The sequence below is a fragment of the Xiphophorus couchianus genome, chromosome 17 (genome assembly GCF_001444195.1).
Source record: "Xiphophorus couchianus chromosome 17, X_couchianus-1.0, whole genome shotgun sequence".
NCBI classification, from domain to species: domain Eukaryota; kingdom Metazoa; phylum Chordata; class Actinopteri; order Cyprinodontiformes; family Poeciliidae; genus Xiphophorus; species Xiphophorus couchianus.
Window position 1 is genome coordinate 307,140 of NC_040244.1, and position 15,880 is coordinate 323,019.

At 41.4% G+C, this 15,880-nt stretch overlaps 1 protein-coding gene across 2 annotated transcripts in view; it reads right to left on the minus strand.

Annotated features, from left to right (window-relative positions):
* Positions 1–12,817: 12,817 nt before the first annotated feature.
* Positions 12,818–15,880, minus strand: part of dclre1c (DNA cross-link repair 1C, PSO2 homolog (S. cerevisiae)) — a 17,191-nt gene continuing 14,128 nt past the window's right edge. For both annotated transcript variants that reach the window (XM_028044164.1, XM_028044162.1), the window contains 3 exons: positions 15,688–15,785; positions 15,235–15,321; positions 12,818–14,536 (listed from right to left, as the gene is read on the minus strand). In XM_028044164.1, coding sequence (XP_027899965.1) covers positions 13,971–14,536; positions 15,235–15,321; positions 15,688–15,785 — 751 coding nt within the window. In that variant the 3' untranslated portion in view covers positions 12,818–13,970. The remainder of the gene's footprint in view (positions 14,537–15,234; positions 15,322–15,687; positions 15,786–15,880) is intronic.

A 15,880-nucleotide genomic window follows, 5' to 3' on the forward strand; every position in this document is an offset into this window, starting at 1 on the left:
CGTCATATAGCATGTGTTTTTTTGGACATTTTCGACGTCATAGTATAGCATGTCGTTTTTTTGGACATTTTCGACGTCATAGTATAGCATGTCGTTTTTTTGGACATTTTCGACGTCATAGTATAGCATGTCGTTTTTTGGACATTTTCGACGTCATAGTATAGCATGTCGTTTTTTTGGACATTTTCGACGTCATAGTATAGCATGTCGTTTTTTTGGACATTTTCGACGTCATAGTATAGCATGTCGTTTTTTTGGACATTTTCGACGTCATAGTATAGCATGTCGTTTTTTTGGACATTTTCGACGTCATAGTATAGCATGTCGTTTTTTGGACATTTTCGACGTCATAGTATAGCATGTCGTTTTTTTGGACATTTTCGACGTCATACTATAGCATGTCGTTTTTTTGGACATTTTCGACGTCATAGTATAGCATGTCGTTTTTTTGGACATTTTCGACGTCATAGTATAGCATGTCGTTTTTTTGGACATTTTCGACGTCATACTATAGCATGTCGTTTTTTTGGACATTTTCGACGTCATAGTATAGCATGTCGTTTTTTTGGACATTTTCGACGTCATAGTATAGCATGTCGTTTTTTTGGACATTTTCGACGTCATAGTATAGCATGTCGTTTTTTTGGACATTTTCGACGTCATACTATAGCATGTCGTTTTTTGGACATTTTCGACGTCATAGTATAGCATGTCGTTTTTTTGGACATTTTCGACGTCATAGTATAGCATGTCGTTTTTTTGGACATTTTCGACGTCATAGTATAGCATGTCGTTTTTTTGGACATTTTCGACGTCATAGTATAGCATGTCGTTTTTTTGGACATTTTCGACGTCATAGTATAGCATGTCGTTTTTTTGGACATTTTCGACGTCATAGTATAGCATGTCGTTTTTTTGACATTTTCGACGTCATAGTATAGCATGTCGTTTTTTTTTGACATTTTCGACGTCATACTATAGCATGTCGTTTTTTTTTGACATTTTCGACGTCATAGTATAGCATGTCGTTTTTTTGACATTTTCGACGTCATAGTATAGCATGTCGTTTTTTTGGACATTTTCGACGTCATAGTATAGCATGTCGTTTTTTTGGACATTTTCGACGTCATAGTATAGCATGTCGTTTTTTTGGACATTTTCGACGTCATAGCTATAGCATGTCGTTTTTTTGGACATTTTCGACGTCATAGTATAGCATGTCGTTTTTTGGACATTTTCGACGTCATAGTATAGCATGTCGTTTTTTTGGACATTTTCGACGTCATAGTATAGCATGTCGTTTTTTTGACATTTTCGACGTCATACTATAGCATGTCGTTTTTTTGGACATTTTCGACGTCATACTATAGCATGTCGTTTTTTGACATTTTCGACGTCATACTATAGCATGTCGGTTTTCTTTGACATTTTCGACGTCATACTATAGCATGTCGTTTTTTTTGACATTTTCGACGTCATAGTATAGCATGTCGTTTCTTTGGACATTTTCGACGTCATAGTATAGCATGTCGTTTTTTTGGACATTTTCGACGTCATACTATAGCATGTCGTTTTTTTGGACATTTTCGACGTCATAGTATAGCATGTCGTTTTTTTGGACATTTTCGACGTCATAGTATAGCATGTCGTTTTTTTGACATTTTCGACGTCATAGTATAGCATGTCGTTTTTTTGGACATTTTCGACGTCATAGTATAGCATGTCGTTTTTTTGGACATTTTCGACGTCATACTATAGCATGTCGTTTTTTTGACATTTTCGACGTCATAGTATAGCATGTCGTTTTTTTGGACATTTTCGACGTCATAGTATAGCATGTCGTTTTTTTGGACATTTTCGACGTCATAGTATAGCATGTCGTTTTTTTGGACATTTTCGACGTCATAGTATAGCATGTCGTTTTTTTGGACATTTTCGACGTCATAGTATAGCATGTCGTTTTTTTGGACATTTTCGACGTCATACTATAGCATGTCGTTTTTTGGACATTTTCGACGTCATACTATAGCATGTCGTTTTTTTTTTGGACATTTTCGACGTCATACTATAGCATGTCGTTTTTTTGGACATTTTCGACGTCATAGCTAGCATGTCGTTTTTTTGACATTTTCGACGTCATAGCTAGCATGTCGTTTTTTGACATTTCACGTATAGTATTAGATGTGTTTTTTTAGACATTTTCGACGTCATAGTATAGCATGTCGTTTTTTTGGACATTTTCGACGTCATACTATAGCATGTCGTTTTTTTGGACATTTTCGACGTCATAGTATACCATGTCGTTTTTTTGAAATTTTCGACGTCATAGTATAGCATGTCGTTTTTTTGGACATTTTCGACGTCATACTATAGCATGTCGTTTTTTTGAAATTTTAGACGTCATACTATAGCATGTCGTTTTTTTGACATTTTCGACGTCATAGTATAGCATGTCGTTTTTTTGGACATTTTCGACGTCATAGTATAGCATGTCGTTTTTTTGGACATTTTCGACGTCATACTATAGCATGTCGTTTTTTTGGACATTTTCGACGTCATAGTATAGCATGTCGTTTTTTTGGACATTTTCGACGTCATACTATAGCATGTCGTTTTTTTGACATTTTCGACGTCATACTATAGCATGTCGTTTTTTTGGACATTTTCGACGTCATACTATAGCATGTCGTTTTTTTGGACATTTTCGACGTCATAGTATAGCATGTCGTTTTTTGGACATTTTCGACGTCATAGTATAGCATGTCGTTTTTTTGGACATTTTCGACGTCATAGTATAGCATGTCGTTTTTTTGGACATTTTCGACGTCATAGTATAGCATGTCGTTTTTTTGGACATTTTCGACGTCATACTTTTTTTGACATTTTCGACGTCATACTATATATAGCATGTCGTTTTTTTGACATTTTCGACGTCATACTATAGCATGTCGTTTTTTTGACATTTTCGACGTCATAGTATAGCATGTCGGTTTTTTGGACATTTTCGACGTCATAGTATAGCATGTCGTTTTTTTGACATTTTCGACGTCATAGTATAGCATGTCGGTTTTTTGGACATTTTCGACGTCATAGTATAGCATGTCGTTTTTTTGACATTTTCGACGTCATAGTATAGCATGTCGTTTTTTTGGACATTTTCGACGTCATAGTATAGCATGTCGTTTTTTTGGACATTTTCGACGTCATACTATAGCATGTCGTTTTTTTGGACATTTTCGACGTCATAGTATACCATGTCGTTTTTTTGAAATTTTCGACGTTATAGTATAGCATGTCGTTTTTTTGGACATTTTCGACGTCATACTATATCATGTCGTTTTTTTGACATTTTCGAGGTCATACTATAGCATGTCGTTTTTTTGGACATTTTCGACGTCATAGTATATAGCATGTCGTTTTTTTGGACATTTTCGACGTCATACTATAGCATGTCGTTTTTTTGACATTTTCGACGTCATACTATAGCATGTCGTTTTTTTGACATTTTCGACGTCATAGTATAGCATGTCGTTTCTTTGGACATTTTCGACGTCATAGTATAGCATGTCGTTTTTTTGGACATTTTCGACGTCATACTTATAGCATGTCGGTTTTTGGGACATTTTCGACGTCATAGTATAGCATGTCGTTTTTTTGGACATTTTCGACGTCATACTATAGCATGTCGTTTTTTTGGACATTTTCGACGCCATAGTATAGCATGTCGTTTTTTTGGACATTTTCGACGTCATAGTATAGCATGTTGTTTTTTTGAAATTTTCGACGTCATAGTATAGCATGTCGTTTTTTTGGACATTTTCGACGTCATAGTATAGCATGTCGTTTTTTTGGACATTTTCGACGTCATAGTATATAGCATGTCGTTTTTTTGGACATTTTTGACGTCATACTATAGCATGTCGGTTTTTTGGACATTTTCGACGTCATAGTATAGCATGTCGTTTTTTGGACATTTTCGACGTCATAGTATAGCATGTCGTTTTTTTGGACATTTTCGACGTCATACTATAGCATGTCGTTTTTTTGGACATTTTCGACATCATACTATAGCATGTCGTTTTTTGGACATTTTCGACATCATACTATAGCATGTCGTTTTTTGGACATTTTCGACATCATACTAGCATGTCGTTTTTTTGGACATTTTCGACGTCATAGTATAGCATGTCGTTTTTTTGGACATTTTCGACGTCATACTATAGCATGTCGTTTTTTTGGACATTTTCGAGGTCATACTATAGCATGTCGTTTTTTTTGGACATTTTCGACGTCATAGTATAGCATGTCGTTTTTTTGGACATTTTCGACGTCATACTATAGCATGTCGTTTTTTTGGACATTTTCGACGTCATACTATAGCATGTCGTTTTTTTGGACATTTTCGACATCATACAATAGCATGTCGTTTTTTGGACATTTTCGACATCATACTAGCATGTCGTTTTTTTGGACATTTTCGACGTCATAGTATAGCATGTCGTTTTTTTGGACATTTTCGACGTCATAGTATAGCATGTCGTTTTTTGGACATTTCGACGTCATAGTATAGCATGTCGTTTTTTTGGACATTTTCGACGTCATAGTATAGCATGTCGTTTTTTTGGACATTTTCGACGTCATAGTATAGCATGTCGTTTTTTGGACATTTTCGACATCATACTATAGCATGTCGTTTTTTTGGACATTTTCGACGTCATAGTATAGCATGTCGTTTTTTTTGGACATTTTCGACGTCATAGTATAGCATGTCGTTTTTTTGGACATTTTCGACGTCATAGTATAGCATGTCGTTTTTTTGGACATTTTCGACGTCATAGTATAGCATGTCGTTTTTTTTGAAATTTTCGACGTCATAGTATAGCATGTCGTTTTTTTGAAATTTTCGACGTCATAGCATGTCGTTTTTTTGGACATTTTCGACGTCATAGTATAGCATGTCGTTTTTTTGGACATTTTCGACGTCATACTTATAGCATGTCGGTTTTTGGGACATTTTCGACGTCATAGTATAGCATGTCGTTTTTTTGGACATTTTCGACGTCATACTATAGCATGTCGTTTTTTTGGACATTTTCGACGTCATACTATAGCATGTCGTTTTTTTGGACATTTTCGACATCATACAATAGCATGTCGTTTTTTGGACATTTTCGACATCATACTAGCATGTCGTTTTTTTGGACATTTTCGACGTCATAGTATAGCATGTCGTTTTTTTTGGACATTTTCGACGTCATAGTATAGCATGTCGTTTTTTGGACATTTTCGACGTCATAGTATAGCATGTCGTTTTTTTGGACATTTTCGACGTCATAGTATAGCATGTCGTTTTTTGGACATTTTCGACGTCATAGTATAGCATGTCGTTTTTTGGACATTTTCGACATCATACTATAGCATGTCGTTTTTTTGGACATTTTCGACGTCATAGTATAGCATGTCGTTTTTTTGGACATTTTCGACGTCATAGTATAGCATGTCGTTTTTTTGGACATTTTCGACGTCATAGTATAGCATGTCGTTTTTTTGAAATTTTCGACGTCATAGTATAGCATGTCGTTTTTTTGAAATTTTCGACGTCATAGCATGTCGTTTTTTTGGACATTTTCGACGTCATAGTATAGCATGTCGTTTTTTTGGACATTTTCGACGTCATACTTATAGCATGTCGGTTTTTGGGACATTTTCGACGTCATAGTATAGCATGTCGTTTTTTTGGACATTTTCGACGTCATACTATAGCATGTCGTTTTTTTGGACATTTTCGACATCATACTATAGCATGTCGTTTTTTTGAAATTTTCGACGTCATAGTATAGCATGTCGTTTTTTTGAAATTTTCGACGTCATAGTATAGCATGTCGTTTTTTTGAAATTTTCGACGTCATAGTATAGCATGTCGTTTTTTTGGACATTTTCGACGTCATAGTATAGCATGTCGTTTTTTTGTACATTTTCGACGTCATACTTATAGCATGTCGGTTTTTGGGACATTTTCGACGTCATAGTATAGCATGTCGTTTTTTTGGACATTTTCGACGTCATACTATAGCATGTCGTTTTTTTGACATTTTCGAGGTCATACTATAGCATGTCGTTTTTTTGGACATTTTCGACGTCATAGTATATAGCATGTCGTTTTTTTGGACATTTTCGACGTCATACTATAGCATGTCGTTTTTTTGGACATTTTCGACGTCATAGTATAGCATGTCGTTTTTTTGGACATTTTCGACGTCATAGTATAGCATGTCATTTTTTTGGACATTTTCGACGTCATACTATAGCATGTCGTTTTTTTGACATTTTCGACGTCTCCTCCATGGGCTGCCACCTTATCGTGGTGGAGGGGTTTGAGTGCCCCTATGATCCTAGGAGCTATGCTGTCTGGGGCTTCATGCCCCTGGTAGGGTCACCCAAGGCAGACAGGTCCTAGGTGAGGGACCAGACAAAGTGCAGCCCGAAGACCCCAATGATGAAAGAAAACCTTGGACTTGGTGTTCCCTCGCCCGGACGCGGGTCACCGGGGCCCCACTCTGGAGCCAGGCCTGGAGGGGGGGCACGATGGCGAGCGTCTGGTGGCCGGGCTTTTACCCATGGAGCCCGGCCGGGCTCAGCCCGAAGAGGAAACATGGGCCCCCCCTCCCATGGGCCCACCACCCGTGGGAGGGGCCAAAGGGGTCGGGTGCACTGTGTGATGGGTGGCGGCCAAGGGAGGGGACCCTGGCGGTCCGATCCTCGGTTGCAGAAACTGGCTCTTGGGACGTGGAATGTCACCTCTCTGGTGGGGAAGGAGCCGGAGCTAGTGCGTGAGGTCGAGAGGTTCCGGCTAGAAATAGTCGGTCTCACCTCGACGCATGGCTCTGGTTCTGGAACCAGTCTCCTTGAGAGGGGCTGGACATACTTCCACTCTGGAGTTGCCCAGGGAGAGAGACGTCGGGCAGGAGTGGGCATACTTGTTGCTCCCCATCTCGGCGCCTGTACGTTGGGGTTTACCCCGGTGAACGAGAGGGTAGCATCCCTCCGCCTACGGGTGGGGGGACGGGTTCTGACTGTCGTTTGTGCTTACGGGCCGAACGACAGTTCAGATTACCCACCCTTTTTGGAGTCCTTAGAGGGGGTACTGGAGAGTGCTCCTCCTGGGGACTCCCTTGTTCTGCTGGGGGACTTCAACGCTCACGTGGGCAACGACAGTGAGACCTGGAGGGGCGTGGTTGGGAGGAACGGCCCACCCGACCTGAACTCGAGCGTTGTTCTGTTGCTGGACTTCTGTGCTCGCCATGGATTGTCCATAACGAACACCATGTTCAAGCATAAGGGTGTCCATATGTGCACTTGGCACCAGGACACCCTAGGCCGCAGTTCGATGATCGACTTTGTCATCGTTTCATCGGATCTGCGGCCGTATGTCTTGGACACTCGGGTGAAGAGAGGTGCGGAGCTGTCCACTGACCACTACCTGGTGGTGAGTTGGCTCCGGTGGTGGGGGAGGAAGCCGGTCAGACCTGGCAGGCCCAAACGTGTTGTGAGGGTCTGCTGGGAACGTCTGGCGGAATCCCCTGTGAGACGGAGCTTTAACTCCCATCTCCGGCAAAACTTCGAACACGTCCCGGGGGAGGTGGGGGACATGGAGTCTGAGTGGACCGTGTTCCGTGCCTCCATTGTCGAGGCGGCCGATCGGAGCTGTGGCCGCAAGGTTGTCGGTGCCTGTCGCGGCGGCAACCCTCGAACCCGTTGGTGGACACCTTCGGTGAGGGATGCCGTCAGGCTGAAGAAGGAGTCCTATCGAGCCTTTTTGGCCTGTGGGACTCCGGAAGCAGCTGATGGGTACCGGCGGGCGAAGCGGCATGCGGCTCGGGCGGTTTGCGAGGCAAAAACTCGGGCGTGGGAGGAGTTTGGAGAGGCCATGGAGAAAGACTTCCGCACGGCTTCGAGGCGATTCTGGTCCGCCATCCGGCGTCTCAGGGGGGGGAAGCGGTGCAGCACCAACACTGTTTATAGTGGGGATGGTGTGCTGCTGACCTCTACTCGGGACGTTGTGGGCCGGTGGGCAGAGTACTTCGAAGACCTCCTCAATCCCACCAACATGCCTTCCACTGAGGAAGCGGAGCCTGGGGACTCTGGGTTGGGCTCTCCAATCTCTGGGGGCGAGGTCGCCGAGGTGGTTAAAAAGCTCCTCGGTGGCAAGGCCCCAGGGGTGGATGAGATCCGCCCGGAGTTCCTTAAGGCTCTGGATGTTGTAGGGTTGTGTTGGTTGACGCGACTCTGCAATATCGCATGGACATCGGGGGCAGTTCCCCTGGACTGGCAGACTGGGGTGGTGGTCCCCCTGTTCAAAAAGGGGGACCGGAGGGTGTGCTCCAATTATAGAGGGGTCACACTCTTAAGCCTCCCTGGCAAGGTCTATTCAGGGGTCCTGGAGAGGAGGGTCCGTCGGATAGTCGAACCTCGGATTCAGGAAGAGCAGTGTGGTTTTCGTCCTGGTCGTGGAACACTGGACCAGCTCTACACCCTCAGCAGGGTCCTGGAGGGTGCATGGGAGTTCGCCCAACCAGTCTACATGTGTTTTGTGGACTTGGAGAAGGCGTTCGACCGTGTCCCTCGGGGAGCCCTGTGGGGGGTTCTCCGGGAGTATGGGGTACCGGGCCCTTTGATACGGGCTGTCAGGTCCTTGTATGACCGGTGTCAGAGTCTGGTCCGCATTGCCGGCAGTAAGTCGGACTCGTTTCCGGTGAGAGTTGGACTCCGCCAGGGCTGCCCTTTGTCACCGATTCTGTTCATCACTTTCATGGACAGAATTTCTAGGCGCAGCCAAGGTGTTGAGAGGATCCGATTTGGTGGCCTTAGGATCTCATCTCTACTTTTCGCAGACGATGTGGTCCTTTTGGCTTCATCAGATCGTGATCTGCAGCTCTCGCTGGATCGGTTCGCAGCCAAGTGTGAAGCGGCCGGGATGGGGATCAGTGCCTCCAAATCCGAGGCCATGGTCTTGAGCCGGAAAAGGGTAGAGTGCCTTCTCCGGGTCAGGGGGGGTGTCCTGCCCCAAGTGGAGGAGTTTAAGTATCTCGGGATCTTGTTCACGAATGGGGGAAGAAGGGAGCGGGAGATCGACAGGCGGATTGGCGCAGCGTCTGCTGTCAAGCGGGCGCTGTACCGGTCCGTCGTGGTGAAGAGAGAGCTGAGCCAAAAAGCGAAGCTCTCGATTTACCGGTCGATCTACGTTCCCACCCTCATCTATGGTCATGAGCTTTGGGTCATGACCGAAAGAACGAGATCGCGGATACAAGCGGCCGAAATGGGTTTTCTCCGTAGGGTGGCTGGGCTCTCCCTTAGAGATAGGGTGAGAAGCTCAGTCATCCGGGAGGGACTCAGAGTAGAGCCGCTGCTCCTTCACATCGAGAGGAGCCAGTTGAGGTGGCTTGGGCATCTGGTCAGGATGCCTCCTGGACGCCTCCCTGGTGAGGTGTTCCGGGCACGTCCCACCGGGAGGAGGCCCCGGGGAAGACCCAGGACACGCTGGAGGGACTATGTCTCTCGGCTGGCCTGGGAACGCCTCGGGATTCCCCCGGAGGAGCTAGAAGAAGTGGCTGGGGAGAGGGAAGTCTGGGCCTCCCTTCTGAAGCTGCTACCCCCGCGACCCGACCTCGGATAAGCGGAAGAAGATGGATGGATGGATAGTATAGCATGTCGGTTTTTGGGACATTTTCGACGTCATAGTATAGCATGTCGTTTTTTTGGACATTTTCGACATCATACTATACTATGACTAAATTTTTCATGTTTTTGACATCATACTAAACTATGACTAAGTTTTCACGTTCTGGACGTCATACTATACTATGACTAAATTTTCATGATTTCGACGTCATACTAAACTATGACTACATTTTCATGATTTCGACGTCATACTAAACTATGACTACATTTTCATGATTTCGACGTCATACTATATTATGACTAAATTTGACTAAATTTTCATGATTTCGACGTCATACTAAACTATGACTAAATTTTCATGTTTTCGACGTCATACTATACTATGACTAAATTTGACTAAATTTTCATGATTTCGACGTCATACTAAACTATGACTAAATTTTTCATGTTTTGGACGTCATACTAAACTATGACTAAATTTTCATGATTTTGACGTCATACTAAACTATGACTAAACTTTTCATGTTTTGGACGTCATACTAAACTATGACTAAATTTTCATGATTTTGACGTCATACTAAACTATGACTAAACTTTTCATGTTTTGGACGTCATACTAAACTATGACTAAATTTTCATGTTTTCGACGTCATACTAAACTATGACTAAATTTTCATGTTTTCGACGTCATACTAAACTATGACTAAATTTTCATGTTTTCGACGTCATACTAAACTATGACTAAATTTTCATGATTTCGACGTCATACTAAACTATGACTAAATTTTTCATGATTTCGACGTCATACTAAACTATGACTAAATTTTCATGATTTCGACGTCATACTAAACTATGACTAACTTTTGCATTTTTCCAACAATATACTATAGAATAACTTATTTTTGCACTTTCATGCCATCACTCTGTACTAAGACTCATTTTTTGCACTTTTTGGATGTCTTACTTCAACTCTTTTTTGCAATTTTTGACAGTGTACAATACTACGTCTCATTATTTCACTTTCTTGATGTCGTATAACCTATGTGTCATTTTTTACACATCTACAACATGAGGCTATACTACTTCAATCTGGAGAGTCACAGAAAAAAAGCAGCAATTAGAAGTTTTTATTATACTAGATATCAATCGATTGGACCCAGGCAGTAGACTTGCATGCCAAAAATTGCCAGGAGCTTTATGAACTGGGCCTGGTTCAGGGTAGTCTTTCCCCTGGAGCCCAGACAGTGGTGATGGAGTAGAGCCTGGAGAGGAAGGATCCACTGATGACGAGGGTGGAGACGTAGAGGTGGTGGGTAGCAGCTGAATCCATCGATGTTGGGTCTTTTAAAAGGGTTCTTCAGAGATGATTGGCTGAAGTAGAGCGACAACTTGGTGCTGGTTGGCTGTTGGCTATTTGACGATGCAGGTATGCGGAAGAGAAGCGGTTTGAATTAACCCCTAGGCTTCATGTGCAATTTTTGCACTTTTGACACCATTCTAAACAATTTCTCATTTTTTCTTGTTTCTATGTCAAAAAAAATTAAACAATGACTCATTGACTCATTTTTGGAATTTCTTGAGATCATATTAACCCATGTGTCATTTTTGCACTTTTTAAACATCATACGTATGTCATTTTTGCATATTTTGACATCATACTATGCCTATGACTCATTTTTGCACTTTTTAAACAACATATTATACCAAGATTCATTTTTGCACATTTTTGACGTCAATATGTGAAAATTGACTTTTTCGCAAAAATGTCATAAGTCATTTTTGCACTTTTTCAACATCATACTAACTTGTGCTATTTTTGCACTTGTGACATCGTACTGACCTATGACTCATTTTGGCACTTTTTCGACATATTTGACCAATTTTTGTATATTTTCGACGTCATGCTCATAATTTCCATTGGTTTTGGCCTGTTAACTGCCTGACTGCCTGCATGCGATCTGTTTAGCGTGAGGCGAGTGAAATGCGGTTATCTGGTGAAGAGCAGGTGCAGCAGGTGTCCTTTGTGTTATCAGAGACATCCAGCAGAGAAAATCTCATTTCTGCGTTTTCGTCTGAGGAAATTCCCACGTTCATCTCCACCTGGTTCAACAGACAGTCAGGCTGCTCGTTTTTACTGAAAGCATTCACAAAGTTAAACATTCGATCAAGAGTTGGGATGTAAACAATAAATCGACTTATGACTGTAGATTAGATTCAAACTGGCTGCAATTGAAGAACAATACAAATTTTCCCAGCCCCTGGGGAAGGTGTTTGATGCAGATGGAAACATCTTATTTTTAATACACAGTACAATCTAACACTAGAAAATGTTGGCTACAACACAAAATATTCAGTATCTCAGCTTTATGTATCTGCTTGGCCAAACTCAGCTTTTAATGAACTTATTAAATTTGGCTACATACTTTTCAATAAAAGTGACCTAAATCTTGTTTTTATTGCTCAAAATTGAGAAAGAAAGAGACCTTTTGAAAATTAGAAATGATTGTTTTCAATTAAGTGTTTGACTACTTTACTCATTTAATGTATTGCATCATGTAAGAAAAATCGAAGTATTTTGTTTTTCCTCTTCATTTTTTTGGTCTATGATACCTTTTGCCTTCACGAGTAGCTCTTAGCCAATCAAATGCTCCTCTGGTCAAACTCAACCAACTGGTGGACCAGAAAAATAAAAGATAAAATGACTGCCTTATTATTTAAACTTTGTTTTGTTAAATATTCAAATTTCTATCATTCACGAGGTTGTGAAACATTTTATGACTTTTGCTTGCAATTATTTTCTGAAATGTGTCAACGGGATCTAACGTACTCTTCTTCTGTCTAAATAAAGGCAAATACAGGAAATTGAAGTTATTTACTAATGTAGGCCCACAGCTTCAGTTGATGGACTCAGACCTGAACCTTCAGAGTCACATAAAGTCAGTTACAAAGTCGACCTTTTATCACCTGAAGAACATTTCCTCGTTTAATTCTCTTCCACAGAATCTGGAAAATGACTGACAGACTATAGATTACGAGTTTGTTCACTGGAAAGGAAAACGTTAAGAGCTGAATACTCACATGATGGTTTCACATTTTCAGCTCTCTGTCGCCCCCTATGGAAGCTTTCTGAAACTGAAACTATATTTCCAAACATTGGGATTTTTTATTCTCTTGGTTTATTTTCATAAACATCTTTAGAAAGAAATGTGAGAAAATACAAAAACAGGTTAATTAAATAGTTAAATCAAACCATAACTGGTAACGATTGCACAACCAAACGTTTCTCCCTTTTCACCCGTTGATCCACTTTAAATGAAACGAGGCCAGGGAAACCACAAGGTGGCAGCTGAGCGGGAATGTAGTTGTGACGTGTGGCAGGTGCAGGAGGACAGGAAGGAGGTCAAAGTGCAGTTGAATGAGGTCAGAGTGGTTTGGAAATGAGAAAACGTCTGGCTTTGGGAGAGAAGAACAAAGTCCAGGAATGATTTACACTGAAGAGAACCCAGAAATAACCCAGGAACAGTGACAAAATAAGTACACCCCTGCTGCTTTGATGCTGAAACATTGTCCTCCAGAAAGAGAAAACGTCTGAGGATAAACGGAGAACATCCAACTGTCATGTAAGGTGGTGGCAGCATAATGATCTGGGCTTGTCTGGATAGAAGAGCAGATCTGCAGCAGAACTAAAGCTGGGCGATCAACCAGTTTAATCCAATTTTTGGTTTGGAATTTTCTTATTTTTTAAATCCAAAAATTAAAAACTTGATTTTGGGATTTTTTTCACCCATTATGTAATAGGGTTTCCATAATTCAGAGCCCAGGGCGGCCATCTTGTTTTACAGCTTTTATTTACTTGGACTTAAATTCTACAACAATTTTGATTTTTATTACTAGAATAAAGTAATACGACAATATAATATGAGAATAAAGTTGAACTTTTTTCAGAATAAAAATAAAAAATGAAATTATTTTCAGTAGGAGCAATTTTAAGATGTTCATATAGTAAAATTACGTCTTTATTCTGCAAATATGACTTTATTCTTGTAATCAAACAAAGATTCTTTGTTGTTGAAATAAAAGCCACAAGTGAAAAATCAAAAATAGTCCAATATATTTTCTGTCAATTGTAATTTCTTTTTTTAAAAGATTTCTTTTAAGCTGTATCGCCCAGTCCTAACAGTAAAGGTGCTGCGACGGCCTAGTCAAAGCCCATGTGACAGGAATCCTGGATCAGAGGGTGTACTTACTTGCTTTTCTAAAATAAAGACACACCGGAATGGATCTTTTGTCCATCATCCAATCAGATGTTCGTCTTCTTCGCGCTCAGCCTGACCTCTGATGACCACTTCCTGTCCCGATGCCAGCTTCCTGTACAGCTGCAGCAGCTCGCCGGTCTGCGGCGCCTTCGACTCCGGCGTTGGCGGGACGTCAAAGTCAGAGGACGCCTGAGACGCCGGCAGCTCCTGGAGTTCTGATTGGGCCAGGATGAGCGTGTCGTCCAGGTTCTGGGAGGACTGGTCGGACTGGGAGGCGGACAGCGTCAGGCTGAAGGCGTCCAGGTTCTCCGGGGTTCGGTCGCCGTCGCCGAACAGATCCAGGGTCTGTGGCGCGGCGGAGCAGCAGGAATGCGATTGGCTGTTCTGGCTGTCGCTCAGCAGCTCCACCGTAAAGAAATCCTCCCACTTCGGCGCTTTGCTCACGTCTCCCTTTCCCTCGTCTTCCTCCTCCTCTTCGTCGTCCTCGTCCTCGCTGTTGGACTCGGTGCAGTCGAAGTAGTTCTGAGCAGCAGACGCCGAATCGGACACCAGCAGAGGTAAAGACGTGGCCACAGGGGGCGCTGTTCTCTCAGCTGGCGTCTCTACCGTTAAAGGAGAAACAATCACATCAACTTTTTCATAATTTAACCAAAATAAATAGAAAGAATGATGAATATTTGTACTTTAACACGCCTTGTTTGCTCTAATACATCGCTTTCAATAACTCGTTCAAAAGCGAGATGAGCAAAAATGATCTGATATTTGTTTTTCAGTTAAATCAAATCAGTTTCTTCTGTGTGTTGCCAAATTACATGAATTTGAAAAGATGTTCAATATTATGTCATTTAAGAAGTATCCGTCGAATACAGAGACAGTCATTTATTATATTTTAAGTTTGTTGATGGGTTTTATCTATACATTCATAATCTTGATTTGACCCAAATTGAACATAAGTTTGGTCAAAAAATATTCTTATTAAAATTTAACTTTGTTTTTCCAAAAGTATCCTAATAAATACATTTCATGCTAAAGTTGAAGAGATATGAATACTTCCAGTGTAGCAAAAGTATTAATACTACACAGATACAAGTTTATAGAAGTGTACTCATAAATGTATAGATTATGTATTGATTCATGTATTTTATCAACATTCTCGTCTAACGTTTGTTAGACGAGAATGTTGATAAAATCAACATCTTCAACCAAAATCAAAATGTTTCTTTTGGTTGAAGAAATGTTCATGGAACAGAAAAAAAAGAAAAAACAGAAAAAAAGAAAGAGGAAGAAGATAAAAATGTACCGTTGTGCGTTTCCTGGTTCAGGATCAGTTTCTTCCGGAGCGGAACCAGATCCAAACCGTCGAAAAGCTCGTCGTCACTAATCGAGTCTGAACACAGAACCAGGGGCAAAACATATGACCTCATTAACTGGTTGACCTCATTAACTGGTTGACCTCATTTAAGCTCGTTTTAACCAGGTTGTGATATGAAAACTGCTGATATTTTCACTGTTTTTTGCATTTCAGGCAATAAACGTTTTATTTAAACAAGGAATAGAAAAGTTTATTTGTATTTTTTTATGCATTTCTGATATTGTGGTTAAATAAAAATCTACAAAATGGGTAATTTTTTCATCCGATAAATCATCAGAATACAGTTGGATAAAAATCACAAATACGTCCAAACTGGACAGGGAAACATGAAGCGGTCTTCAGGTTCTGTGTGTTTCAGCTTTCGGGTCAGAACTGAGTCACCGTCAGTGGGTTGCTGAGCTCGGCTCCGCTTCAGGACGCCCAGAGGTCTGTAAACGAAGCCGGTTTCATCAGGCTGGTTCCGGCACATCAGCCTCAACCTGGAGACACAAACATCATCATCATCATCATCATCAGAGCAAAGATGACTCTGCAGCCTCAGGTTGGAACCCGGGCCACAGAGACAGAACTGGTC